Consider the following 27137-nt stretch of genomic DNA (forward strand, 5'->3'; position numbering starts at 1 on the left):
CTGGGGTCACTTCATTTAAAAAAATGTTTTTATTTTATGTTATGAGTATACTGTATGCAAGCAGGGCCCTCGGAGACCAAGAGATGGTGTCACATCCCCTGGAACTGGAATTAAGAGATGGCCGTGTGGTTGTTGGAAACCAAACCCAGATCCTCTACAAAAGCAGCAAGTTCTCTTAACCACTGAGCAACCTCTCCATCCCGATGGGTTACTTTGAATATTAATGAATCTTTTAAGTCAAACTTTATTCGTGTAAAAATCCCCCTTGGTTTGTTCATGATGTGTTATGTTGTAGACAGGCTAGTGCTTAGAACCTCTACATAATACTAGTACTCCTCAAGGAACTGAATCAGCATTGTTAATTAACATTGGTGACTTAAAAGGACTGTTTTAACCCCTCAAAACTTTAGCTGGGTTTGACATTTAGCATTACTCCTACAATGTTAGTCTTTTAACAGGTTTTCAAATCTCTCACATTTTGCATAGATAAATTTTATTCTGCCTTCCCGATATAGCTCTTGTAAATATTTTATTGTTGCCTCTACCATATGTTTTTAAGTCACTTAGAGCACAAACCAAATATTATTTCACTAATACAGAAACTATTGAATTTTGCTATTCCTAATGTCAAATGCCCCCCCAAAAAAAACAATTTTCAAAAAAGCAATTTTTTTTTGTTGTTAGAAGACATACACTACCTACTGTCTGAATTATTTGCTAACGTTTTAGAGACACCTTGAAAAAGACTTATGGCATATGTTAATAGAAGTTCAGAAGAGAGAGTGGGAGAAAACACGTTAAAGAACTCAAAGGTGGGACATGCCGAACACTGAGCAAAGTGTGCAGCGGAACAGGAAGAGCAGGACCACTGTCGGCAACTGGAGGGCAATTGGGTGTTAACACCAGAAGGCGCTCTCCCGAGCCTCTCACCCTCAATCCTCAAGGCTCCCGACTCGTCTCCTGCCTTTCCCCAACTTTGCTCTTACCCTCTCCTCTTTCTGTTTGGCCTCTCAGTGTTATCGACCACTTTTTAGGTAATTTCACCCCATCTGGAAAGCAGCTCCAGTCTTCGTTCTCTTTCTTTCTGGGCACGACTCTTTCGGACCTTACTTGCTGAGCCAGAGCTGAGAGCTTGTGAGGGTGATCTATTTTAAGAGTCCTCCAATGGGCTGGCCTCCCCCATGACAACGCCAACCTGCTTCCCTCCCCCCAACCCCTACTTCTCATCCCTAGAGAAATTTGAACTCCGTGGCCCCTGAAACTCTGCCTGGATCCCCAAGGTCCCCATCTGGAGCTAAGCTCTTTTTTTGATCAAAGTGAGATCAGGTCAAGGGGGTGGAGTGGACAGTACCTCTTTGCAGGCGTGAAGCTCGGGTCCGGTTCCTAGGGTCACCTGGACGGTGGTCCCAGCCCAGAGCAGCAGCCACATAAGCCGAGATGTGCGCCTTTCAGTTCTTCCTCCGCCTCCGGCAGAGGGATGAGGGTTGAGACCAGGCTCAGCCATAGCGCTGTCCTGAGCCAGCGGCTGTAGCGGCTCAGGTGCTGCGGTAGCTGCTTATGCTGGCAGAAGGAGGAAAAAAAGAGGAGGGAGGTACACAGGGGGAGGATGCAAGGGGCTGGACTCGCTTCAGTCACCTCCCTGCGGCTACGCCAAGGCCGCCCATCCTTCCTCCTCCCTCGGTCCTTTCCTCCTCCTATCCACGTCGCCTTGACAACCGCATCCTCTTCGCTCAGCGCGGGTGGGGCAGGGACCACGCGGGCCTCTGCCGCTCACCTGCCGGTCTCCATGGCAGCCGCCACCGCTGGCGCGCGGCGTGGGAGTTCGCGCGCCAGGGTTTGCAACTAACCCAACAGGCTTACGTAAAGCACGCGGTAGAAGAACCCTCCAACCATCCGCAGCAGTTCATTTCGCCCTTATTGCTCTTCCTGGCCAGAGGTTATTTCTAATCATCTCTTATTTTGTAAACGTGGCATGTGAAATGATAAAGGGAAAACATACGTCATCACTACCTTCGAGGGATCGTCTCCTAGAGTGGCCCCAGCACTAACTGCAAAAGCTACTTCCATCCTTCCACCCCGCCAAATCCATCCATGTTTTTACAGCCGGGTCGATGAGCAACCCTGACGTCTGCATAGTTAAACAGCAAGGAGAGTGACCTAACCGACAATTTTCCAATCAGGACACGTGAGATCTTGGGGGTTTTGATATTCTCGGACTCTAATTGCTTTGAAAACGGAGAAGCTTTCTTTTAGGTGAGGGTGAGAAGGAAACCTCTGGGTCATCCTAAAGGACTTCTTTCGTCAGCTTTTGCGGGACTCCCAAGCCGTTGGGAGGCCAGCGGTTTCCAACTAGGGCTCCAGAGAGCACATCCAGGTCTCCTCTCCTCGGTATTCACAACAGAACCCCAAGGAGCCTTCTGAGTTGAACCGCCAGGTGGCGCATCTCTCGAAGGAAATACATCTCTGTCATAAATGGAGGGGTAGTTGCCTGGCAACCAAAAACTGGGCGTTCCAAACAATTGGGACCGGGGATCCTGTATGAGAGAGGTCGTGCTGCGGCTGCGCTAATCTCCTGGGACTAAGCCAGCGTCTTTGGGCCTTTAAGTATGCCACACTCTCAGGAATCTTTCTCGCACCCTACCTTAAGTGAAGAAGACTCACACTTGGGCAGTCTGCGGGCTTCTAAGGTACTGAAGTTTCCTCGGCAAATTCCCAGTGGGGTTTCCAGTAGACTCCTGGTAACCTAACTCTGGTGAGACCACCAAATGCCAGAGAAAACTGTTTTCTGCCTGTCTCCTTGGCCCGCTATTTGGGTCTGCTAACGTTTCAGAAGTGGTTTTGAGCAGAGGGAAGTGAACTCTACTGTTGAGTAAGGTCTATCAAAGCAGTGACTAATATAAGTGATAGGAAAGCTGGGTTCCACCAAGTTACCTATTTTTTTTTCTTTTTTGGCTTTTTTGTTTGTTTGTTTTGCTTTTTCTTTGTGTAGCTTTGGAGCCTGTCCTGGAACTCACTCGGTAGCCCAGGCTGGTCTCGAACTCACAGAGATCCACCTGCCTCTGCCTCCCAAATGCTGGGATTAAAGGCGTGCGCCACCACCGCCCAGCTACCATTTTTTTCTTGTCTTGAAATCTGTACTCCAAAGACAAATGAGATGTGAACTAGAAAAGAATGCTCTGAAAGATGCCAGGTCATACTTCAAGCAAGCCTTGACGATACCTCTGTCCTCTGGTTGATGCAGGAACGCATCTGTCTATGTGTGTGTTTAATTTGTGTTCAGTGCTCTGGAGATACAAACCATGCTAGTATAAGTATTTGGGATATTTGAAGAGGTGCACAATAAAGTGAATTAAGTGGTAATCTGAGCTTGATAACAATACGAAATACTCAGTCAATATTTGTTATTTATATGCCAGACACTCTGCTAAACACTGAGGGCACACAGTCTAAAATTAGATATAGTTAATGTCCAGTTAGCTTAGTAAGGAAGACAGGCACATCAGTAAAAATGCGTAGACAAGCCAAGCATATGCCTGTAATCCCAGCACTTGGGAGGTCAAGGCAGGAGAACCAGGAATTCTAAGCCTGCCTGAGCTATGAGAACCTGTTTCCAAACACAAAAGCAAACAAACACAAAAATGTGCTTCCCGCAGTGGCACATGTATTGTGAAGGAGTCACAGGTGGAATGTCCTGAGAATAGGAAGTTGAACGAGGGTTTCTCAGAGGTGAGTGCGTCTAGATGAGTTAGCTGGGACAGATGAAAGGTGTGTGTGTGTGTGTGTGTGTGTGTGTGTGTGTGTGTGTGTGTGTAAAGAAAAAAATCAGATGCTCAGGAAAAGAAGCAGTAGGTGTGCATACGCCTGGGAAGGAGAGAGAGAGTGGCCCGGGGAACTGAAAATCCAGACAAGCTAAATGTTGATGTGAAGTAGAAGACACGGGGTGATGGGTGTGAGAGACCAGACCTTGTGGCTGAGTGTTGTGAGCATTGTGTTAGCGGGCTAGAAATCAGCCTGGAGGTGCTGGGAATGGAATCATGGGATTTCAAGCACTGAAATGTCACGATCAGTGTATGTTAGGAATCACACACAGCTATGTGCATGTCTTTCAGAAAACGTGTGTTAAATGAGTATAAGCAAAATGGAGGGTCTACAGCCTCAGCTACATAGCAAGTTCAAAACCAGCCTAGATTATATGCTGGTGGCCTATGTGGGTAAACTTCATCAATGGGGGGGGGGTGCCATTATCATTTATAGGACTGGTCTTTAGAGTATCATGTGCTCAGCTCCACAAGTTAGTTGTAAATATGTCTTTGTTGATAGAAATGTACTTTCGTTATATCCTTGATTATTATGTGAATAGAATGTAGTCATATCGAAAGCAAAATTTAGAGTCTCAAGACAGCTTGCTGTGGTACTCCCAGATACCTAAAGGAATTGAATCAACAGATAGTTGCCTATGTACATTTACTATGACACTGATATTCACAATACCCAAGTTGAAGAACCAGCTTAGGTACTATCCACATGAATGGATAAAGAAATTGTGATATGTAGGTGGAAGTTTCTCTCCTGCCTGCCTGTTCCCAAATACCCAGCAGCCCCTTCTTAAATAATATTAAGCCTCTGAGTCAATTATTTAAGAAGCAGCTGCCGGGTATTTGGGAAAGTGTTGTGGGATAATGCTCTTGTATACTGTAAAGATTTGTCACTTGAATTGGTTTAATAAAACACTGATTCACTGCCGGGCGGTGGTGGCGCATGCCTTTAATCCCAGCACTCGGGAGGCAGAGCCAGGCGGATCTCTGTGAGTTCGAGGCCAGCCTGGTCTACAGAGAGAGTTCCAGGAAAGGCACAAAGCTACACAGAGAAACCCTGTCTCAAAAAACCAAAAAACAAAAACAAAACAAAACAAAAACCTGATTCACTGGTAGCTGGGCAGGAAGTTAGGCAGGAAAGCCAAACTGAGAATGCTGGGAAGAAGGAGGGCAGAGTCAGAGAGTTGCCAGCCAGACACAGAGGAAGCAAGATGAGATTGTCATTTTGAGAAAAGGTACCAAGCCACATGGCTAAACGTAGATAAGAATTATGAGTTAATTTAAGTGTAAGAGCTAGTTAGTAATAAGTCTGAACCATCGGCCAAACATTTATAATTAATATAAGCCTCTGAGTGATTATTTTATAAGCGGCTGCGGGACCAGGCAGGATGCAGAAAAGCTTCTGGCTATAGTGCTAGACAGACACAACCAAGTGCTATCCAGTCATAAAGAACAGTTATATTTTCAGGGAGATGGGTGCAACATAACAAGGGAGACAAGGCAGATTCAGAAAGGCAGATGTGACATATGCATAATCTAGTTTAAAAGTAAAGACATGAGACTGGAGTAGATGCGTGGTAGAACGCTTGCCCAGCATGAGTTTGATCCCCAACACAGCAAGAGGGAAAAGGGACATGAAAATAGAGAGGGCCTGTTTGGAAAAGGAACAAGAGAGGATAATGGGGGACAAATATGGTCAGAATTTTATGGAGGTACAAAAAATATGATGAAATCTGTTTTATATGGTTAGTATGTGCTGATAATAAAAGATTGTATTTGCTAATGTACAGAGACTGTCACAGAATTGGTGATCAATGAATACAGGCTCTTCTGGCTCTTAAAAAATCACACACAGAAGTGGACTGGGTACAATGGAGTGAGGCAGAAATGGCTCAGCTTGGAAACAGGTGCAGCAATCTGAAGAAGAGTCACAGCAGTGACATGCAATAAGATGGATGTTTGAGAAGGATGAAAGGGATAGGGCAGTGGGATTTGATAACTCAATATGGGCCAAAGAAAATGGATAAATATAAGATAGACTCCTGAGTTTCTGAGGGCTTAATTGGCACCATCACTGAGATAGAGCATCCAAAGGAAGCAGGTTTGGGCAGAAAGATGTTGGCATCAATCATGTGAATGTTTCTGTGGTGCCTGTGAAATCTTTAAATGATTTTGTGGTAGGCAGGCTTGAGAGATTGGGATTGAAGACATATGTCTGGGAGCTAATAAAACAAGAAGGAACATTATTAGAAGCAGAGAAAAGACTTATTATTAGAAGCTGAGAAAGAAGGTGTAATAGCCAGAGACCAAAGTTAAACCAGAAGGAGTTGGCCTCATAAGATGGAGAAGTATTTGTGGGGATTCAGAGTTACAATGCCAGAAATCTCAGGAATCAAATAAGGTCAGGGCTAGCAAAGATCTTCCTAGTAGCCACAGAGATTGCTGCTCAAGAGCCAGGCCAGGTTCAGTGGGCACTGGAAGAAGAGGCCAGACTACAAAGGGTTGGAGACTTGAAGGGTGGAGAAGGGGAGACAGTAACTGTTGACCCTTGCAGAAGTGTGGATCTGTGGAGACGGTGACAATGTGGCAGACATACCTTGATAAAGGGATGGTAGAGATGTTTGGGCCAGATGAGGGCATGGGGAATGGTACAAGTCCAAAGAACAGGGAAGGGCTGGGTCAGAGACGCTTCCTTCTGAGTGAAGGACTTCTCCCTGTGACCAAAGGAAGGAGGTCTGCAGGCTGGCCCCAGTGACTTGACAGTTGGTTTTCTTTCTCTTCTTTTTTTCTTTTTTCTTTTCTTTTCTTTTCTTTTCTTTTCTTTTCTTCTTCTTCTTCTTCTTCTTCTTCTTCTTCTTCTTCTTCTTCTTCTTTTCTTCTTCTTTTCTATTTTTGGTTTTTTCAAGACAAGGTTTCTCTGTGTTGCCCTGGCTGTCCTGGAACTCGTACTGTAGACCAGGCTAGCCTCAAATTTACAAAGATCCGCCTGTCTCTGCCACCCAACCTTAGTGAAAGGCAATCCCCTTGTGCCAGTCGAGGAGATGGTGAGTCTTGTATGGCCTTTGAGGAAGGTGGCCGAGCTGCTCAGGGCTGCAGCAGGGATAGCTGAACCTATGTTTGCACTGTGTGTACATATTTTACATATTTGCTTGATCCTACTGTTCAACCTTCGAAGATTGAACTGAGTTGAGTCACACAGTACTTTGCTACATGGAGGGAGAGGAGGCTAGATGGTAGTGCTTACTAGAATCAGTCATTGGTTTGATCAGGGCATAGTTTTATGTGTATTAGGTCAGCATGCTTGGAACTGAGGATACGGTGGTGAAAATGGTCAGTTTCATACACAAGAAACACTAACTCTGTGCTTTTCTCACTTATGTCTGGGGTGTTTATAGAACTGAGCAGTGTTCACTGAGCTCTTTCTGACATTCTTTTCCATGACTTATCCTGTCTTGAACAGTCTTTTTCTCACCTAGACACCACACTTTCTGACTTTGTCTGCCATTGCCAGAGTGAAGATACTGTCCCCATAGACCCTTCTGGTCAGGCTCTTTTTCTGCAGGCTTCAACTACTTCTGCATGTGGACAACTTGATCTATCTCAATTGTTTCCAGCTCTCCAGCAAGCCATACTCTTCCAGTTTTCTGTTAATTATTAGTTTCCTCTTTTCTCCAAACCTGGGGCTTCTAAACATGAACATATCATCTTTCTGATCTGGTCCTCGACCCTCTCCTCTCCTCTCAGTATCCTGATCCGCCAGCTTCTCCTGTTTCCCCAGCCCATTTCGGTCATTTCTCACTCAGAATGCTTAGGGAGGCCTGCCCCTGTTATCACTCCTCTTTGTGGCTGTCCTTCTGAGATTCAGGTAAAATGGGATGAAGCACGGTGATGAATGTGACCCATGCTGCATCAGCAAGGCCTCCTGTAACCAAGTCCTGCATGTTTTTTCTCTTTTGCAGAAATCATCGTTTAAGAACCCAACTCACCTTGCTCAGCAGCAGGAACCCTGGAGTCGGCTCAACTCAACTCCCACATTTACCTCCATGAGGCGAGATGCCTGCTTTTTTGATCCCAAGGTACATAGCACTGAAATACTACTTCTTTTTTGTATCCATTTCGGGCTCAAAAAATATCTTCTATTTTATTTTAATTAATTAATTGATTTTTTTTTCAGCTAGAACCTTGCGACATAGCCAAAGCTGACCCCAAACTTAGTATTTAGCCCAAACTGGCCCAGAACTCTCAATCTTCCTGTCTCAGCCTCCTGAGTACTGGGATCACGGGCATATGCCAGCACACTTGGCATTAATATCCTTTTCTAAGGTAGTCTGAAATGCCTCAGCATCTTTCCTTTTGTTCCAATTCAAGATCTTACCAAACACAAAACCAACCTATTAAGTCACAAGGCTTGCTCCAAATCATTTTTATCAAATTTCTTCTCACACACTGTAGTAAATCAAAGGTTGAACTGGGTAGTGGTAGTGACGCACACCTTTAGTCCCAGCACTTGGGAGGCAGAGGCAGGGGCAATCTCTCTTGAGTTCGAGGCCAGCCTGGTCTACAGAGTTAGTTTTAGGATAGCCAGGGCTACATAGAGAAACCCTGTCTTGAAAAATGAAAACAAACACAAACAAAAAGAATATAACCATAAATGAGATAAGGTTTGTCAAACCCAAAGACCATTTTTCCATGTCACCAGTGAGCTTACCACTCTTAGCCTAACCCCAGGAGATCATTCCTGTGGACAAGAGTTACGAAGTCACCATCATGCACAACATAGTGTTAGGTGCTGGTGAGTTTCTGCTCTTTTGGATGCAATCTGACTAGGGTTAAGGCACAAAACAGCCAAGTTAACTGTCGGAGGACTGATTCCTCTGTAGATGCCAAAGGATGATCTGGATTTCCGCTTAGCAGCCTTGTATGACCACCACACTGGGGCATTCAAGAACAAAACTGAGATACTGTTGCACCAGGAGACCATTCAGGATAAGCATGGGTAAGTGCTGAAGGCAGAGCCTCTCCACCCTAAGGATGCTATCATCAATGACATAAGCCAAAATGACATGTGGCAATACGAACAAGTACGTAGTTGGGGTTTTATGGGCAGAATAGTTTGTTTTTGTCTTTGGCTTAAATGTGCTGGGGATCAAACTTAGGATATCATGCATGCCAGGCAAGTGCTGTGCCACCAAGCAACATCCTTAGGCCTCATTTCTGTATTTCATTTTCTAAAATGAGCAGAAATCCTCATCTGGATAGTTCATCTATCCAGTTAGGTCCATCTGAATAAACAAACAAATGCTTTGATAATTCCAGAAGGTGGTTGGGGATTTAGCTCAGTGGTAGAGCGCTTGCCTAGCAAGCACAAAGCCCTGGGTTCGATCCTCAGCTCCAAAAAAAAAAAAAAAAAGAAAAAAAAAGAAAGAAGAAGATAATTCCAGAAGGTACACAGGGCCTTGGACTTGAAATCTTATGATATTATCTCCCCTCTCCTGTTTTCTTTCTGGCTGTTCTCCTCTCACTGTTTTCCAGAAGCAAGATCCAGTTTCCTGGAGAATGTTTCCACTCTCCTGCAGCCCCCATCACTTCCCGGGCTAACATCATCAGACACTGGATCAACCCTAAGAAAGAATCCATCCACAGCATCCAGGGATCCATAGGTGAGGGTTAGAAGACAGGGTGGCATGTGGGGGTGCTCCTGTGCCACTGAACCTCCAGGGACCAGGCTCGGAGTGACTGGCTGGCAGGAGGATCGGAGACCACAGAGGATGGGAATTGGTGATTAAGTTGTCATCTACTAGAACACTCCTAAGGGACATGCTGATAATAGAACTAGGGAGTTCAGCTTTTCAGATTTTGTCTAGGTGACATTTTGAACAGGGCAGGCATAGGCCATGAATCTGGGAATGAAGATCGTAGTTAACTTCCATCAGTCCATCATATGCCAATTTCCTGTCTTTACAAGAATCTTCTCACGGTACCAATAAATGCATTTGATTAAAGGATTAAAAAAGGGGGTGGGGGGCAAAGGGTCTGAAATTCCAGCTCACCCCATTCCCTTTTCTACACAGTGTCTCCTCACACGGCAGCCACTAATGGAGGTTACTCCCGAAAAAATGATGGTGGTTTCTTCTCCACCTAGTGGTGAGAACTGGGTTAATTTCATCATGGTGGGACGTCCGGCTGCCCCTTCTTCATTAAATAGGTTTGTTCAAGATGAAGCCTGAAGTGTCTGCTGCCCATGGCACTTTTCACCGCTCTTAAAAGAAACCCCCGATTCTAGAATCAAATCCTGTTGCAACTTGGAAAGTCATTGTGCCCGGAGGATTTAGGACAGAACACTGGTTTGGAAAGGACACTAGTATTTAGTTTACAAGTTTGTAAAGTCACAGCCACCCAGAGCCACATTAGTAGCATCTGCTCTAAGTGTCAGGGAAACAGGAAGTAGACATGGCCTGTTCTCTTAATGAGCAAGTTATCACTACAATACTAAATGCACCACATAGCTACCTGCTAAAGTCGCATGAACAGATTTTAGACCTCTTGAGTTTAGTCATCTGCTTTCCCCTGGTCCTGCTCCTTGCCATCCTCTAGTTTCTGCCTCTCTACTGCCTGGAAGTCAACTCTTTTTCTGTGTTAACTTTGCCTGTGGCGATATATGGCCAGTTCTCATAAGCATTGTTCAAACACTTGATGCTGGAATTTCAAGGTCCCTAAAATTTGATGCGTTAACATGGTTTCTAATCTTACAAGTCACGGGGCTGGGGACACGGCTCAGTGGATAAACTGCTTGCTGTGCAGGCGTGAGAAGGACCTGAGGTTTGGATCCCCAGAACGCGTCTACAACTCCAGTGCTGTGGAGCAATGGTGGGCGAGAAAGGCAGGTCCGAGGGGCTTGCTAGGCAGCCAGTCCGGCTGAATCAACTGAATTCCTGGTCCTGTCAGAGACCCTGTCTCAAATAAATAAACAAACAAACACATAGGCACACAGGAGACAGAGGAAGACACCCAACTTCAGCCTCTGGTCTCACAGGTTCACACACAGAGGCATATGAATCTACACAAATATGCACATACACACACACACACACATACACAATACAAGTCACTCATAAGAACCTGTTGTCACAAAAAGATTGGGCAAAAAATGACCCAATGACCTTTTGAATATTGCCCTATGTGATATGTACAGTGGTATGTGCCTATAATCCCAGCACTCAGCAGGTAGAGACAGAGGAATTGCTAGTTCAAGGCCAGCCTGGGCTACATAGACACTGTCTCAAAAAGTGTTTTAAATAAACAAAAAAAATTAGTGTACTATAAAGTTCCATTTCTAACTAAATCTGACATTATTGCTTCATTTATAATTCAAACACAAAGGGGAGTTCTTTCAGGAACTACCATATTTCCTTTATATTCAAACCTTCTAAGTCTCCTCAGATATGAAGTTTCTGTACTTGGGAGGCTGAAGAAGGAATATCAGGAATTTATGGTCATCCTTGGCTATATAGCCTGAGATATCTCTGGTATGATGCTCTGTCTCAAATAAAATAAAATCTTAACATTCTGAAAATTTGAACAAGAAGGAATTCTTACAATTTCATTTTTCAGGGCAGCATTAGCCTGATACCAGATAAAACACACATACATTTATATACTCATACACGAACACACTCACACAACTTAACACGCTAAAACACACACATTTTTTAAAAGGAAAAAATAAGGTTTCTATCTGTAAGGAATGTTATGGTGGTTTGAAGAAGATGGGATGGGGTGGAAGGTGTGTATCACCTCCCCTGGCTAGGGTCATATATTTGAATGTTTCCCAGTTGGGGTGGACTGTTTTGAAAGCATTAGGAAGTCTGGCCTTGTTGAAGAAGGTGTGCCCCTGGGGTTGGGCTTTGAGGTTTCAAAAGCCCACGCCAGGCCCAGTCTCATGTCTCTGTCTGCCTCTAACTTACGGATCTGATGTAAGCTCTCAGCCATACTGCTGCACCATGCCTGCCTGCCTGCTGCCATGCTCCCTGCCATGATGGTCGTGGACTCACCCTCTGAAACTGTAAGCAATATTCCAATGAAAAGATTTCTTTAAAAAGTTGACTTGGTCTCTCTTTATAGCAAAAGAACAGTGATTAAAAACAAACAAAAATGCAAAGCTCAACCAGATACTAACCAGACACAACAGCACATTAAAAGGATTGTTACTGCGATCAAATGAGATTCATGCCAAGGATGATAGGTCAATATGTAGAAAACAATAAACATGATACAGCACATCAACAGACTGAAAGATAAAACCCATATGATTGTCTCATCAAATGGAAAAAGTTATTGTTAAAATCCAGCATCCTTCCAGGATAAAAACAAAAGAGATCAGGTGTAGGTGGTCATGACCCCAACATTAAGTCCATATATAACAAGCCTACAGCCAGCATGTTACTGAATGGGAGACAGGTGAAAGCTTTCCCTCTGAGATCTGGGACTTGTATTCAGAATGATGCTGAAGTCCTAGTCAGAGAAAGCCAGGAGGAATGAAGAGCATCTGAACTGGAGGGGAGGAAATCCAACTATCATTGGTACAGATGGCATGGTCTTACAGGTAGATAGCCCTAAAAATTTCACCAAAATCTATTAGTGCTAGTAAGTTCAATACAGTTTCAGGATAAAAATCAACATCCAAGCCTGTAATCCCAGCCACTCGGGAGGTTGAGGCAGAAGAATTATAATTCCAAGGCTTTCCTGGGTTATAGAATGAGTTTGGGCTAGCCTGGGAAATTTAATGAGATCTTATCTCAAATAAAAGGAGTAAGGGATATAGTTCATTGATAGAATAATTACCTAGCATGTACAAGGCATGTTCAATCCTCATTACAGGAAAAAACAAACAAACAACCATAGCAATGCTGTGTACCATTAGGAAATTATGTAAACAAGAAATCAAGAAAGCAATCCTATTTGTGATAAATTTAAACCATGATATGAATGATCTCTACAACGAAAACTATAAACACTGAGAGAAATTGCAAAGGACACACACACACACACACACACATCTTGTGTTCATGCATTGGAAGATTCAACAGTTAAAATGTCCAAGCATTCTGCAGAGTCAACATAATCCCATTCAAAACACTAATAACAGCCGGGCAGTGGTGGCGCATGCCTTTAATCCCAGCACTCGGGAGGCAGAGGCAGGCGGATCTCTGTGAGTTGAAGGCCAGCCTGGTCTACAGAGCGAGATCCAGGAAAGGCGCAAAGCTACACAGAGAAACCCTGTCTCGAAAAAAAACAAAAAACAAAAACAAAAACAAAAAAACACTAATAACGTTCTTCACAGACCTAGGAAAGACAAGGCTATGATTCATATGTAACTACAAAAACTCCAAGTAAGGATGAGATGTCTCAGGAGCAAACTGCCTTACAAAATCAAGGACCTGAGTTCAATCCCCAGAACTCACATTCAGAAAGCTGGGGAGGGAGAGCTGGAGAGATGGTTCAGTGGTTAAGAGCAAGTGGCTGTTCTTATAGAGAGGACCAGGGCTTGATTCCCAGGCCCCACATGGCAGCTAAGAGTTGTAACTCCAGTTCCTGGGTATCTGACACCCTCTCCTGGACTCCATGGACACCATGCATACATGTGATACACAGACATACATACAGGCAAAACACTCATACACATAAAAATAAATTTTAAACAAAAGAAGTCAGGTTGTGGTGGCGCATGCCTCTAATTCCAAGACTTGGAAGGCAGAGGCAGGTGGATCACTGAGTTTGAGGCCTGGTCTACAGAGTGAGTTCCAGGATAGCCAGGACTACACAGAGAACCTAACCTGTCTCAAAAAAAAAAAAAAAAAGTGGACAGTGCTTCTGGCCACCACATATATGTGCACATGCACCCATATATGGGCCTGCACACATGCACTCACATCCTCGATAGCCAAATCTTGAGCTTATGGTACCTCTCTTAAGAATACACTAGCGGGGCAGTGGTGGTGCACACCTTTAATCCCAGCACTCGGGAGGCAGAGGCAGGCGGATCTCTGTGAGTTCAAGGCCAGCCTGGTCTACAGCGCGAGATCCAGGACAATCACCAAAACTACACAGAGAAACCCTGTCTCAAAAAACAAAAAAAACAAAAACAAAGCAAAACAAAAAATACACTATAGTTGAGTGGTAGAGGCCCACGCCTTTAATCCCAGCACTCAGGAGGCAGAGTTAGGTGGATCCCTTTGAGTTCGAGGCCAGCCTGGTCTACAGAGCGAGATCCAGAACAGGCACCAAAACTACACAGAGAAAGAGAAACGCTGTCTTAAAAAAAAAAAAAAAAAAAAAAAAAGCACACTATAAAGGTATCCATAGAAACAGCATGGATTGGCATAAAGATACCTAGACCAATGGGGCAGAATAAAAAGCCTAGAAATAAAGCCTCCACATGCAGCCAACTGACGCTCAGCAAAGAAAGCTGCTAAGAAATCCCATGGGAGCCAATGCAGTAGTACCCAACTTCAACCCCAGCACTCAGGAGAAAGAGGCAGCCAGACTTCTGTGAGTTCTAGGCCAGGGCTACAGAATGAGACCCTGTTTAAAAATTAAACAAACCTCTATGTGCCCCTTAATTTCTCCTCAACTTGACATAAACTAGAATCATTTAGAAAGACGGAACCTCTACTGAGAAAATGCTTCCATTGGATTGGCCTGTAGATAAGTCTGTAGGGTATTTTATTCTTATTTTTTTATTTTTTTGAGACAGGTCTCCATCATGTAACTCTGACTGTCCTGGAACTTGCTGTGTAGACCTGGCCGGCCTCGAAATCAAAGGGATCCACCTAACTCTGCCTCCTAAGAGTGGGATTAAAAGCATGGGCCACCATGCCTGACCCGTAGGGCATTTTCTTGGTTATTGATATGGGAAGGCACAGCCTATTGCAGGCAGTGCCCCCTCTGGGCAGGTGGTCCTGGGAGGTCGAAGGAAGGTGGCTGAATGTGTGCCTGGACAATAAGCTAGGAGACAGCACTCCTTCAATGGCCTCTACTTAAGTTCCTACCTTCAGGTTTCTGCCTGAGCTCTGGCTGTGACTTCCCTCAGTGATGTACTGTGATTCGGAAGTATAAGATAAACCCTCTCCTCCCCAAGCTGCTTTGGGTCATGGTGTTTATCACAGCAGTAGAAAGGAGTAATTTATCACAGCAATAGAAAGCAGTAATAGGGTAACATGCAATTGGCCAATGGGTATATGGAAGATTGATATCACTAACCATCTTAGAGGTGCAAATCAAGTCCACTTATCATCCCACTGTATCATCCCACTGTAGTTAGGATGGGATTGAGACAACATAGGTCGCAAGTGCTGGTAAAAGGTCTGGGACATAGCTCAGTTGGTAGAGTGCTTTGTCCAGCATGCATAAAACCCTGGATTTTCCCAATACTCAATAAAAACTAGGTGGGTAAATGTGCATGCTTGTAATCAGATCATTTGGCGGTATACACCTTTAATCCCATCCCTTGGGAGGCAGAGTTGGGCTCATCTCCAAGTTCAAGGCCAGCTTGGTCTACGTAGTAAGTTGCAGAACAGCCAGGACTGTAATAGATTCGCTTCAAAAAATATAAAAAAAGAAAGAATACAACTACCAGCTAGGACTGGAGGCATGCTTGTAGACCTAGCTACTCTTGGGATGCCAGGACAGGACTGCTTCAGCCCTGCAGCAGAGATCTTGTCTCAAAACCAAACCAAACCATAGGATCTACCCAGCAAGTGTTGCATCTACTTGTTATGCATCAATGAAAGTGAAATCAGTATTTTGAGGAGGTATCTGCACTCCCATAGTCTTATGTTTATGGCAGCAGTATTCACAATAGCTAAGAAATGGAATTAACTTGAATGCCCATCAGTGAATAAATGATGACATCATACATGGGCTGAGTTGGCTCAGTGGGTGACAGTTCTTGCTGCCAAGCCTGGCAGCCTAAGCTTGGTCCCTGGAGCCTGCATGCTGGGGAGAAATGACTTCCACAGCTATCCTCTGGCCTTCACATGCCCACGAGCACTTGTGCACACATACAAGCACAATTAAAAATAAAAAGGAATAGTTCAGCGGTAAGATGTTTGCAAGTGTGATGCAGAAAATTTATTATATGGCTGGGCGGCCGTGGCACACACCTTTAATCCCAGCACTCAGGAGGCAGAGCCAGGCGGATCTCTGTAAGTTCGAGGCCAGCCTGGTCTACAGAGCGAGATCCAGGACTGGCACCAAAACTACAGAGAAATCCTGTCTCGAAAAACAAAACAAACAAAAAAATGTATTATATATACACAACTGTCTTAGGATTTCTATTGGTTTGATGAATCACCACAGCCAAAGTAACTTGGGGAGGAAAGGGTTTAATTGGTTTACACTTCCACATGGTAGTCCATCACTGAAAGAAGTTAATACAGGACTTCAAACAGGGCAGGAACCCAGAGGCAGGAGCTGATGCAGAGGCCATGGAGGGTGCTGTTTACTGGCTTGCTTCTCATAGCTTACTCAGCCTGCTTTCTTATAGAACCCAGGACCACCAGTCCTAAGGTGTCCCATCCACAATAGGGTGGGCATTGTGGGCCCTCCCCATCCATCACTGATCAAGAATATGCCCAATTGAGCCAGGCAGTGGTGGTGCACACCTTTAATCCCAGCACTCAAGAGGCAGAGGCAGGCGGATCTCTGTGGGTTCGAGGCCAGCCTGGTCTACAGAGCGAGATCCAGGACAGGCTCCAAAGCCACACAGAGAAACCCTGTTCAAAAAAAAAAAAAACGCCTCCCTAAGATTGGCTTGAGTTTCCTTTCTCTCAGATGACCCTAGCTTGTGTAAAGTTGACACAAAACTAGCCAGCACAATAGAGTATACATCCATGAAGAAAGGATGGAATCCTGGTGTGCAACACACCTGGAACTGGGGAACATTGAACAAAGGGCACAGAAAAATACACAGATGATCTTACTCCTGTGGAATGTAATCAAGCTGCTCTCCTACAGGTTGATAGTACAACAGTGATGAGCAGAGGCCAGGGAGAATGTGATGGACAGATGGGGGAAGGGTTGGCCAGTTGCTATCCATCGGGAGAAATAAGTTCTGATGTTATATTACAAGGTGAGGTGATAAAAAACAACAATGTATTATATATGTAAAACGTGAGACAGACACACAGACACACACACAGGATATTTTAGACAGGTACTCTTACCCTAATGTAGACATTACACAATGTGCAAATGTACTGGTAACCCCCAAATAAGTACAATGTATATGTCAATTAAAATTATTTTAGGGCTAGGGCAGTGGTTCAGTGGATAAAGTATCTGCCACAAGCGTGAAGATCATAGTCTGGAAATCCATATAAAAGCCGGTGGGTGCACCTATAATTCTGGGTGTGTGTGTGTGTGTGTGTGTGTGTGTGTGTGTGTGTGTGTACAAATGGCTAGTTAAGACAAAGCTCCTCATAAAGGGAGAGGATCTGCCTCAGAAAATGAAATGGGGGATGACTGAGGAAGACCTGAAGTCAACCTCAAGCCTTCACAAGCACCCGCACATGTGCGCCCACACACACAACCAAGTAAGTACCCATAATCTCAAGATACACACATAAAATTTTTTTTTTTTCTTTTAGCTCAATGTGTTAGCAAAGTGGCTGTACTCTGAGCCCGGGAGGTGGAGGTAGGCAGTTGAGAAATTCAAGATCCTCCTCAGCTACAAACCAAGTTCACAAGCCTGAAAAACAAAGATAAGAGACTTTGTCTTAATACAAAACACAACATCCACCCATAAGCCTTGAATCTTACACATCCCATTCTAGTTCACTATATGGACCAAGTCCCTGGATCCTGCAGTTTTTAAGTTTATGTCCTCTAAAGGACACATTCCTCAGCAGAGGCTGAACAGTGCATAGTGCCTTCTAGCCCTAGGTGAAACGCAGTTGATACAAAGAAATCACCAAGCAAGCCCAGCCTAAACAGAGGGGGGGTGGAAAACCGCAGCGGGAACAAAGGCCTCCACCGGCAGGCGGCGGCTTCACGTCTGCTCTGGGCGCTTTCACCCTGGGTCTCTGCGCGTCAGCAGACGAGGCCCCAGAGCTCGGGCTAGGCGGCCGGGTCCTGGGGTCGGGCTCAGATCAGAATCGCCTCGGTAATCAGCGGCCGGGACAGACCCGGCCTCGTCTATCTGATCAATTCATCACTTCTGAGCGCCGGGCCCGCAGGACCGATCCCGAGACCTCGGGAACCGCGGCACTGCCACCGCCCAGGAGGCCTCGCTGCACAGCGCCCCGCGGAGGGGGCTTCGCAGGAGGGCTGCTTTTCATTTCGGGTCGGCCCGGCGGGGCGGGGGTCACGACCCGATCAAATAAGATCAAGGTGTAGGCGGGGGAGGGGCGCGGGGCGGACACACACACTCGCCTCGCACGCCCCAGGCACGCACATACACTCTCACATCCACACTCACACTCAGCCCACGCGCACCACGCACGCAGCACCACAGCAAGCAGCTCCGTCCTTGACCCCGGCCTCGCTCCCACTCGCGAGGAAGCGGAAGTTGCACCCTCTTTTAAACACTCCGTCCCAAAGGATTCTGGGAGGAACCACAGAGTGGTCAGGCGGCTTCCGCACACCAAGTTTACCCAGAGCACTCTCTACTGCTTCCGTGTGGCTGGGAGGTCCCAGAACAAAAGGACCGATTTCCATAAACAGAATTGGGTTTTGTTGTGTTTTGTTTAAAAGTCTAAGTGCCTCAACCTGGTGTCCAACTCAAGATCCTTCCGCTTCAGCCTCTGGGTGCTGCGATTACAGGCAGGCAGAGAGCCTCTACTATGTATCAGTTTATATAAAATGTAAATGTTTATATCCCTGTCTACTTTTTCTTTGATTTGATCTTTTCTTTGCCCTACATTAAAAAATATCCAGTTTATAGCTATGAAATGATCCAGTCTCAGATTTATATGTGGATGATTTTATTTACCATGGGCTTAGCAACCCTGGATTATTACTAATAAGAGCATCATAGGAACACTCTTCGAGGCGAGCCTTCTCCCTGACAATAAATACCATTTATCACATGTATTTATTGGCAGAGTGAGAGCAGTGTGTCATGATGCATGTGTGAAGGTCAAGGACAACTTTCAAGGAGTCAGGTTTTTTCCTCCTACTGTTCCAGTCCTGAAATCAAGTTCAGCCTGACACCTTTGGTAGCAGGCGCCTTTACCCACTGAACCAAACATTTAATCAAAGGCTATTTGAGTAAAGAAACGGGGTATCTTTAAAATGGGGAAATGTAGGACTGTGTATACCTAGCCTCACTTACAGAGTCTCCTGGCTGCCCAAAACTTGATGCTGAGGCTTCATTTACATTTATTCTATTGAAATAGATCTGATTTTTTGCCAGAAATCGTGGTGCACCTGAGAGGCAGAAGCAGGTCAGATCTCTGACTTCAAAGCTAGTCTAGTCTACATACTAAGTTTCAGGAAAGCCAGGGGTATGGTGATGTGCCTCTCACCATAGAGAGCGTATTAATATTTCATCCTCTTCTCTGTCCTTTTTCAGTAAGAGCTGGGGGTGGCAAAGTACAAGAATTTTAGCCATTAGAAAATTATTTCTGAAGCTGTAATTTTTTTTTTTTTTTTTCAAAACAGGGTTTCTCTGTGTTATAGCTCTGGCTGTCCTAGATCTCACTCTGTAGACCTGGCTGGCCTTGAACTCACAGAGATCCGCCTGCCTCTGCCTCCTGAGTGCTGAGATTAAAGGCGTGGACCACCACTGCGGGCCAGAGCTTTAATTTGTACTTAATGCTAGTCTTTTTGGCACCTTCAATAAACAGACATGGAGGAAAGTACCCATCACATGTTCTAGAATCCCACTGGCTCAGATATTTTCTAAGGGCTTGGGTGATTAACCTGGTAACTTTTTAGAATGAAGCTCACCAATAATTTGTCTTTAATAATGGGCCTGTTGGTTAAATGTATTAGAGGAGCAACCTACCTCACTGAATAGACTTCATTTTTGACTCATATTCAGCTCCCCCAGGAAAAAGCTTGGCCATCATATCTTCTGTAACCTTCATAGGGAACTCATCAGATGACAATATTCACTCAGGTGAGCCAACATGCTAGGCTATGAGTAGAACCCAGGGGGGCACTGAATAGTTCAATAAACACACATGACAAAGCAGACAGCAACCACAGGGAAAAAGGTTTATTTTCAAGGACTGTGCCAACAATGGTGAATAAAAAATGGTCTTTCAACTATAAAAAGGAGCTGATTTCATTTCACCCTGGTGAGCAGGGTTCGTGGTGATGAACCTGAATCTGAAGCAATATTGCGACCCTCCAACTTCCACCCCTAAAGAACTTCCCCTAGAGGAAAAATTTATCATTTTTTTTCTTTGCCAAAAATGAGACACATCAGCCTAAATAGAAAGTACACCAGGTTCCTATGTACCTGCTTACATAAAGTCAAGAGTCAAGAAGTGAAATAGGGTATTTGCTTCTTCATGTACTTTTTGGAACATTCTGGCAAGAAAACATCTTAAAATCTACCTACTCAGGCATTTAGGCCAAGAGGAGCCATGAAAGAAGCTGCAGAATGAAAAGCTGTTTAAGAAATGAAGGTGCTCTGCAGACCCAAGTTGGCGCCATCAGCCCCATTAGAAAACAAGTCAGTAAATACAAAGTAACTAGTGCTGAACCTGCTTCCCACGGGACACCCAGTAGGTCAACAGGCCCCCAACTCATGCCAGGATCTCTGCAGATCCATCAGATTTCTTTCTCTCCTGTGTACAATCCTCAGGAATGACCACGGAAAGCAGCGATCACTGCCGTCTGCCCTATGGACCAATTCCTGAAGAGAGATGCTCACACATGCAGTGCTTTATACCGCTGCAATCAAAGACTCGGTGCATGGGAACCGAAGCGTCCCAGCAGTCTTTGTTCTTGCAGCGGATGCAGACGAGAGAACTTAACTTCACCTGCGAGTGAGCCACAGCGCTTGTCCACTCAAGCTTTATGATGGACAACTCAACTGGAACATCTGTGTATACCCGTGTGTATTATTAGTATTAGACCTCCTCTCTCTCTTTTTTTTTTTAGATTGTTGTAGACTTTACACCTAACAGCTGATTCTTTTGCAGGCATAAGGAGGAAGGAATAGAGAAATCTTCCCTGCAAATGTTGAGTTATCTAACATCATCTGTTCAGAAGTCCTCACATTCCATGGAAAATCCCTGAATACTCAGCTGGAAGTTCCATTTTCCTTTACTCAGTAACACACTCATTTTATTAATGGATTCTATGAGCTGTCCAATATGGTAATATCAGTGACTCCTCTCATTTCAATTTCTCGTGGTCTTACAGTAAAATACACCAGTGAAATACTGCAGTATGAACAAAAGTGAGAATTTGCAGAGACACAATTAAAAATTGCTGCAACCCAGATTAAAGAACAAGCTTGTGTCTTTTATAACGTGACAGAATTCCCATCTATATATACTTTCATTACAATAAATTCTTATACTAGATGAATTTACTAGTATATGAATTGATATACTAATTTACTTATCTCTTCTACCAGAACTTCAAATATATTAGTCAATTATTTATTCAATAGTTCCTTCCCCCAGCATTGGTATTTAAAACTGAATAACAGTATTTAGCACTAAGTAATTTAGAAAGTATTACAAAAGCTTTAGGAAATAGTAAGAGTTGGTTCATTTTCTACATATCAGTTGGTCAGGTGGAATCTTCTTTGAGGACACTGGTGAGCAGAAAATGCTTCCTGTCTCAGTCACTGCTTCTAGTCTCCAAACCAACAACCCTGGAATGCACATTCTTGGTTTATCTTGGAAAAACCCTCAAGCTACCAGCACATGGCAATCTGTTCTCTCTTCACTGAGAACCATGCTCTCTTAAACTCCCAGATGGGCATAGAAAATACACATTTCAAAAGCCAAACTATTTCTTGACCTTTTATAACTCCTATTTCCCACTCAGTCCCACCCTCCCTCCCCAATTCACCAGATTCAAATTAGCCAATAAAGTCAAGCCTTAAATTATCTTCTGATGTATGCCTTTAATCCCAGCACTCAGGAGGCAGAGGCAGGCAGATCTCTGTGAGTTAGAGGCCAGCTTCGTCTACACAGAGAGCTCCAGGACAGCCAGGGATATTCAGAGATTGTATCTCAAAACAACAACAACAACAACAACAAAACCGAAAAGGTCTTCCCTTCCAGGAAGTCTGAACACAGCCTATATCCTTCCCTAATGAGCCTCAGTTTTAAAAGGTTCTGATGAGGGACTGAAGAGCAAAATAGATGACCAATTACAGGTTGTTTTTTTCAGTGTTGGGGATCAAACCCAGGACCTTGACAATACTAAGCAAATGCTCTACTACTGAGCTACCACCCAGCCCAGGTTTTTAAGCAGGAGGTACATAATCATATCACCAAGGGGTGTGATTTATCTGGAGATATATGCTTGCTGCTGAGGGCTGATTAATACAGAGATCAAAAAAAGTTGGCTTTCTGGAGTCCCCTGGAGTAAAAACAATGTTCGTGACCATGAGTATTCCCCACATGTGGCAGGCAGATGCTGCCGTGTCATCTTAGGGGCACTGATGAGTTTAGCTGAACTCTCCTACACTTGTCCAGGTTTCCGACAAGTTCTTCATCTTTATCCCCTTGGTTGGCGGTTGATGAGTGGGATACTTTGGAATTCATTTGATAAACAGGACGTAAAAGGCCATTACAATGCAGGCAATTGCAACAGCAGCATGCAGCCGGGTCCCAATCACAGCAGCTGGAAGACAAAAGTGAAGAGAAGTTACACCCAGCTCCTCACAAAACCCTTGCTTCCAAAGCCATGTTCTGAAATCTCTAAAGAGAACCAAGGCTTTCCAGAGTCTGGGAATTTTTTTTTTTTTTTTTTTTTTCAGGACAGGGTTTCTCTGTGTAACAGTCCTAGCTGTCCTGGAACTTGATTTGTAGACCAGGCTAGCCTCGAACTCACAGAGATCCGCCTGCCTCTGCCTCTCAAGTGCCGGGATCAAAGGTGTGTGTCAGCACCACCTGGTGAGTCTGGGAATGTTCTTATATGGTCCATTACGCTCTAGGCTCTACATGAATTGCTTATCCCCTTGCCCCTTCTTACTTTTTGATGGAATAGCACTCTGCAGTCCTGGCTGGCCTGGATTTGTAGGCAGAACAAGAATGTCCTTGAACTCAGGAGATGTACCTGCTTGTCTGCCTCTGCTTCCCAAGTGCCGAGATTAAAGGCGTGTGCTGCCATGCCTAGCCTCCCTAACCCTTTCGGAGTCAAAAGCTCACTATGCAATCTAGGCTGGACTTGAACTCCCGAGGGCTAGGATTATAGGTATGTGTCACCATGCCTGTCCTTATTTTACCCTACTTTGAAAAGAAAATAGTTACATAGGATTCCCGATGAAGGTGCCCCAAACAATGAAGTGAATGTGTATAGATGGATGGATGGATGGATGGATTCATTAAGCTAAAATTAAGGTTCCAATGTGTTCTGTTAAAAAAAAAAAATCAGTAGATGGGCTGGAGAGTCAGCTCAGTAGTTAAGAGCACCTGTTGTTCTTTCAAAGGACCTGGGTTCGATTCCCAGAATCCACAGGGAGGCTCACCACTTCCTCAGGCATCAGGCATGTGGTGCATAGACATACATGCAGACAAAGTAGTCATATGAATAAAATAAATCTAAAAAACATTTTTAAAAAATAGGTAGAAAAATATTCTCCTGCTAAGAGGAATTTCAGGCCAACCTAAAATTATATAACTTGTAACATATCCCCACCTCAGCCCAGGATACAGAGTATTACTATGTTGCCCAAGCTGGCTTCTTAGCCTCCCCAGCAGCTGGGACTATAAGCATGGGCCACATCTGCCATTGTACTTTCACTTAACCCTGGAATACCAAAGTTACCTAGACAGTAAAATAAACAAGTATGCCTCAAGTAACAGCAAATTTAAAATGTACCTCTTCCCTCAACATTAGAAATGACTATTGTATATTACTAATGGATGCTGGCAAAGCACTTCCCATACAAGCGTGAGGACCTGAGTTAAAACCCCAGAAGCCGTCAGGCGTTGGTGGCACACGCCTTTAATCCCAGCACTTGGGAGGCAGAGCCAGGAGGATCTCTGTGAGTTCGAGGCCAGCCTGGGCTACAGAGCGAGATCCAGGAAAGGCACAAAGTTACACAGAGAAACCCTGTCTTGAAAAAACAAAAACAAAACAAAAAAAAAAAAATATTTGGGGTTGGGAATTTAGCTCAGTGGTAGAGTGCTTGCCTAGCAAGCACAAGGCCCTGGGTTCAGTCCTCAGCTCCGGAAAAAGAAAAAAAAAAAAAAAACCCAGAAGCCACATAAAGCTGGCCAGAGTCACACACATCTGTACCCTCAGCACCTCTAAGATAAGTAGGCAGGGCAACCCCTGGAGGCTCACAGAGGCCAGCTAGCCAGGTGTGCACGGCAGCAAACACACACCCACAACACATCACACACACACTCACACATAAAGATAAATCCAAATACAGCCCCAGCCCCCTGCCTTCTAGTTTAGAGAACCATGCTGCCGAGAAAGATCTATCTCCTCTCTGGGTCTGGAGAAGACCTTACCTTTGTAAAACACTCCCCAAACGCCCTTCTTCTCTGAGAGCAGCCAGGTTTTGAGACGAGGTACTTTCTTGAAGTAGGCACAGGTGCATACGAAGAGCAGACCAAACACCAGAATGCCATCCAAGGAGTACACTGTCACACAAAGAGGAAGAGGAAGCCTTTGGTGCTGCTCTAGCTTGGGAGAGGAGAGCCTGCCCAGAGCTCAGGGCCGAGATGACCTCAACAGCAGTGCCAGCACTCCACAGGAAGGGTCCAACAGCTGGCACTACTTCCCAGGTGGTAAACAGCCCCCTTACAACTTCACTGCCTGCCCTCAGTACAAACTGAAAACGTGTGGACTTGTGTGGACCTATGTCTTGGGAGCAACTGGTGCTTGTACTAGGTTTTAAGGATCTTGAAAGTCTGAGCATAAAGATTTACATATGTTCTTGGTATAAATCACTCATCTGATGAAGGAAAGCTCAATCTTCAGCCAAGTTTTTCAGATCTGCATCTGTTGATAAAGCATGTTAGGCAGACCGAAAAGCTTAATGGAAATTCCAAGAGTTAGACTTCATATGGCTACACTTTCGCTATGTTCAGTTGATACTTCAAGCATGAGTCACCTTTTACAAATCAGATTCCTGCCAGAACACAAAGTGTGCATACGGGGAAAAGATAGGAAAAACTGATATCCAAAAAGTGCATCCATAATGATGCACTCCTCTAACAATGGCATTAGCAAAGCTCAGCCTAAGCTACAAAGGGAGGCCATGTCCTATTTCTGTTTTTGAGACGGGGTCCTGCTGTGGAGGCAGGGCTTACCTTAAACGTGTGGTCTGCCTCCCTCCCTCTTCCCCACGCCAGGCTTAGAGGTGTGTCACACACAAAGTCCAGTCTCAAAAAGAACAAAACAAAAATGTGTCTGATGCTTGGACACCATGGGAAGCTCTTAATTCTGTTTCATATGTTACATAGGTAAGCAAAATGAATTATATAAAGGTAAATTTTATCCACTACACTAGAATGTTCTATTTCCTAGTTCACAGGATGTCTTCCTCTGGGTGACGCTCCTTTTCTAATTCTCTGTATTATGGTAAGACTGACTACCCAGAATGCTTCAAATGGATATTACACATAACCAGTGTCTGCCAGTTCCTCCCAGTTCTAGACCACACTGTCTATCTTCCTCCAGTGGAACTATTTCACAGGTAGTCCCAGTACACCAGTACACTCACAGTTTTCATGGACACCTTCATGTGTTGCTCTTTTGCTCCTATAAGTTCTTGTAGATAATGCCAAAGGATGTGACATTTGACGCTTTAGTGTCAAGTCTATGGAAGTCTGTGAGAAATGCCTTCCTGAGACCCTCCAATCACAGTGCCTTAAAAGCTTTCTCACTTCTTTTCCTGTAAAACTGACTATAAAGGTCTTAATTCCTCCTCTAGAACTTGGAAACGTTGGCTATAAAATTGTTTGAAGCAGCTTGGAAAAAAATAGGTGAGATAAACAGGGGGGCAGGCGCTCCATCAGTAACGAAAGGCGGTTCCTAAATCATCCTTTGCAACATAAGCCAGAGGTTCCGGATGGAACCACCCAGCTAGGACTTTCAAAGCCAAACAAGTAAAACCAAACCAACCAAACAAAAAACTTTGGGGATTGTCTCCATTCACCTTGCCCGCAAAGTGGGGGGTTTGATACCATTCCTAGGTCCTCTCAAGCAGCCTATTATTGTCCAAAAGTATGAGACTTCAGGGAACTTGATGACACCCTCTATTCCCTGGGGACTAACTGCACTAATTCTATGGTGACCGACCTCCCCAGTGGCCAGAACTAACTTCTAGGAAAGAGAGAAAGGGTAATAACCAAAAAGTCAGGTGTGGGCACTAGGCAGCACTTGAGAACACCGATGGACGTGAGAAGAGGGAACCTGGGAGAAGTACCCCCGACAAGGAGCTAGGGGCTCCCCAAGGCCCAGGGGGGCTGGGCTGGGAGGGGGCGGGGAACGGCCACGTCAGTCTAGCCCCGCCCGCCACGTTTGTCCCCCCCATCCTCTACCGCCATCCTCCGCTCCGGCCCCCAGCTCTCACCGTTCGTCATGGCGGTAGGGCCCGGCCGGGATGAAGGGTCCGGACTCAGCAGTAGCGGCGGCGAAGGCGGGGGATCCCGGCTCCCACTTTGACACTTCCCGATCCGGGACGCGGTGACGGAAACGAGCCGTAGTACGCAGGCGCAAGGGCCGAGAGAAGAACGCCGAACTCAATCAGACGTAATTAGCAGATCGTCGAGCTACGGACCCTGCCCGCGTCGTGTCTGCGTACCTGCGTAGTGTCTGCGTCCCGACGTAGCGTGAGGCGAGCGTGGCCTGCGAGGCTTCCTTTGTGGTCATGGCAACCAGATGTCCGCCGCTTGTGCGGGTCTGGCTAGACAGACTGGACGGCTGCCGTGTGTTTGACTTGCGCTGTGGCTGCTGCTTTGTGTGTGTGTGTGTGTGTGTGTGTGTGTGTGTGTGTGTGTGTGTGTGTGTGTGTGTGTGTGTGTGTGTGTGTGTGTGTGTGTGTGAAAGCAGCCGCCGCCTACAATCCTGGGAGAGCATACTGTGCTCTCTTTTTCTCCATCACGCAGTAGGCTAGGCCTCTAAGGAACTGCACGTGAGGTGACTCACGTGTGTATACTACAGCAGGGT

At 45.1% G+C, this 27137-nt stretch overlaps 3 protein-coding genes and 1 non-coding gene across 6 annotated transcripts in view; 1 reads left to right on the plus strand and 3 right to left on the minus strand.

Annotated features, from left to right (window-relative positions):
• The window catches only part of Elapor1 (endosome-lysosome associated apoptosis and autophagy regulator 1), an 87405-nt gene extending 85002 nt beyond the window's left edge, over positions 1 to 2403 (minus strand). For both annotated transcript variants that reach the window (XM_059266097.1, XM_059266098.1), the window contains exon 1: positions 1352 to 2403. In XM_059266097.1, coding sequence (XP_059122080.1) covers positions 1352 to 1504 — 153 coding nt within the window. In that variant the 5' untranslated portion in view covers positions 1505 to 2403. The remainder of the gene's footprint in view (positions 1 to 1351) is intronic.
• On the plus strand, positions 1784 to 10036 carry Cfap276 (cilia and flagella associated protein 276). The gene is made up of 5 exons (XM_059266099.1): positions 1784 to 2687; positions 7775 to 7891; positions 8696 to 8811; positions 9348 to 9475; positions 9887 to 10036. Exons 1-5 carry the CDS (start codon positions 2607 to 2609, stop codon positions 9955 to 9957), a joined length of 513 nt encoding a protein of 170 aa, XP_059122082.1. The 5' UTR covers positions 1784 to 2606; the 3' UTR covers positions 9958 to 10036.
• Positions 10037 to 17957: 7921 nt separating this feature from the next.
• On the minus strand, positions 17958 to 18372 carry LOC131913955 (small Cajal body-specific RNA 2). The gene has a single exon (XR_009380024.1). It is a non-coding gene; the product is annotated as a small Cajal body-specific RNA 2 (non-coding RNA).
• A 3772-nt stretch (positions 18373 to 22144) lies between these two features.
• On the minus strand, positions 22145 to 26699 carry Tmem167b (transmembrane protein 167B). 2 transcript variants are annotated; one of them, XM_059264966.1, is made up of 3 exons: positions 26542 to 26699; positions 24409 to 24604; positions 22145 to 22628 (listed from the first exon to the last, which is right to left on the minus strand). In XM_059264966.1, exons 1-3 carry the CDS (start codon positions 26549 to 26551, stop codon positions 22433 to 22435), a joined length of 402 nt encoding a protein of 133 aa, XP_059120949.1. In that variant the 5' UTR covers positions 26552 to 26699; the 3' UTR covers positions 22145 to 22432. The 2 variants fall into 2 exon arrangements, with proteins under 2 accessions (XP_059120949.1, XP_059120948.1); XM_059264965.1 differs by having other exon boundaries at positions 22145 to 22631; positions 24473 to 24604; positions 26542 to 26688.
• Between the last annotated feature and the right edge of the window lie 438 nt (positions 26700 to 27137).

This window comes from Peromyscus eremicus, chromosome 6, assembly GCF_949786415.1.
Source record: "Peromyscus eremicus chromosome 6, PerEre_H2_v1, whole genome shotgun sequence".
NCBI classification, from domain to species: domain Eukaryota; kingdom Metazoa; phylum Chordata; class Mammalia; order Rodentia; family Cricetidae; genus Peromyscus; species Peromyscus eremicus.

What these genes read in the sequence shown, in the direction of transcription:
- Tmem167b (XM_059264966.1), bottom strand. An exon ending in CAGCATGGTTCTCTAAACTA is followed by an intron (nt 22,629 to 24,408) that starts GAAGGCAGGGGG and finishes GTCTTCCAGCTG; the next exon opens with CTGTGATTGGGACCCGGCTG.
- Cfap276 (XM_059266099.1), top strand. Translation starts at nt 2,607, where the DNA reads ATGCCACACTCTCAGGAATCTTTCTCGCACCCTACCTTAAGTGAAGAA. An exon ending in ACCATTCAGGATAAGCATGG is followed by an intron (nt 8,812 to 9,347) that starts GTAAGTGCTGAA and finishes ACTGTTTTCCAG; the next exon opens with AAGCAAGATCCAGTTTCCTG. An exon ending in CAGCATCCAGGGATCCATAG is followed by an intron (nt 9,476 to 9,886) that starts GTGAGGGTTAGA and finishes TTTTCTACACAG; the next exon opens with TGTCTCCTCACACGGCAGCC.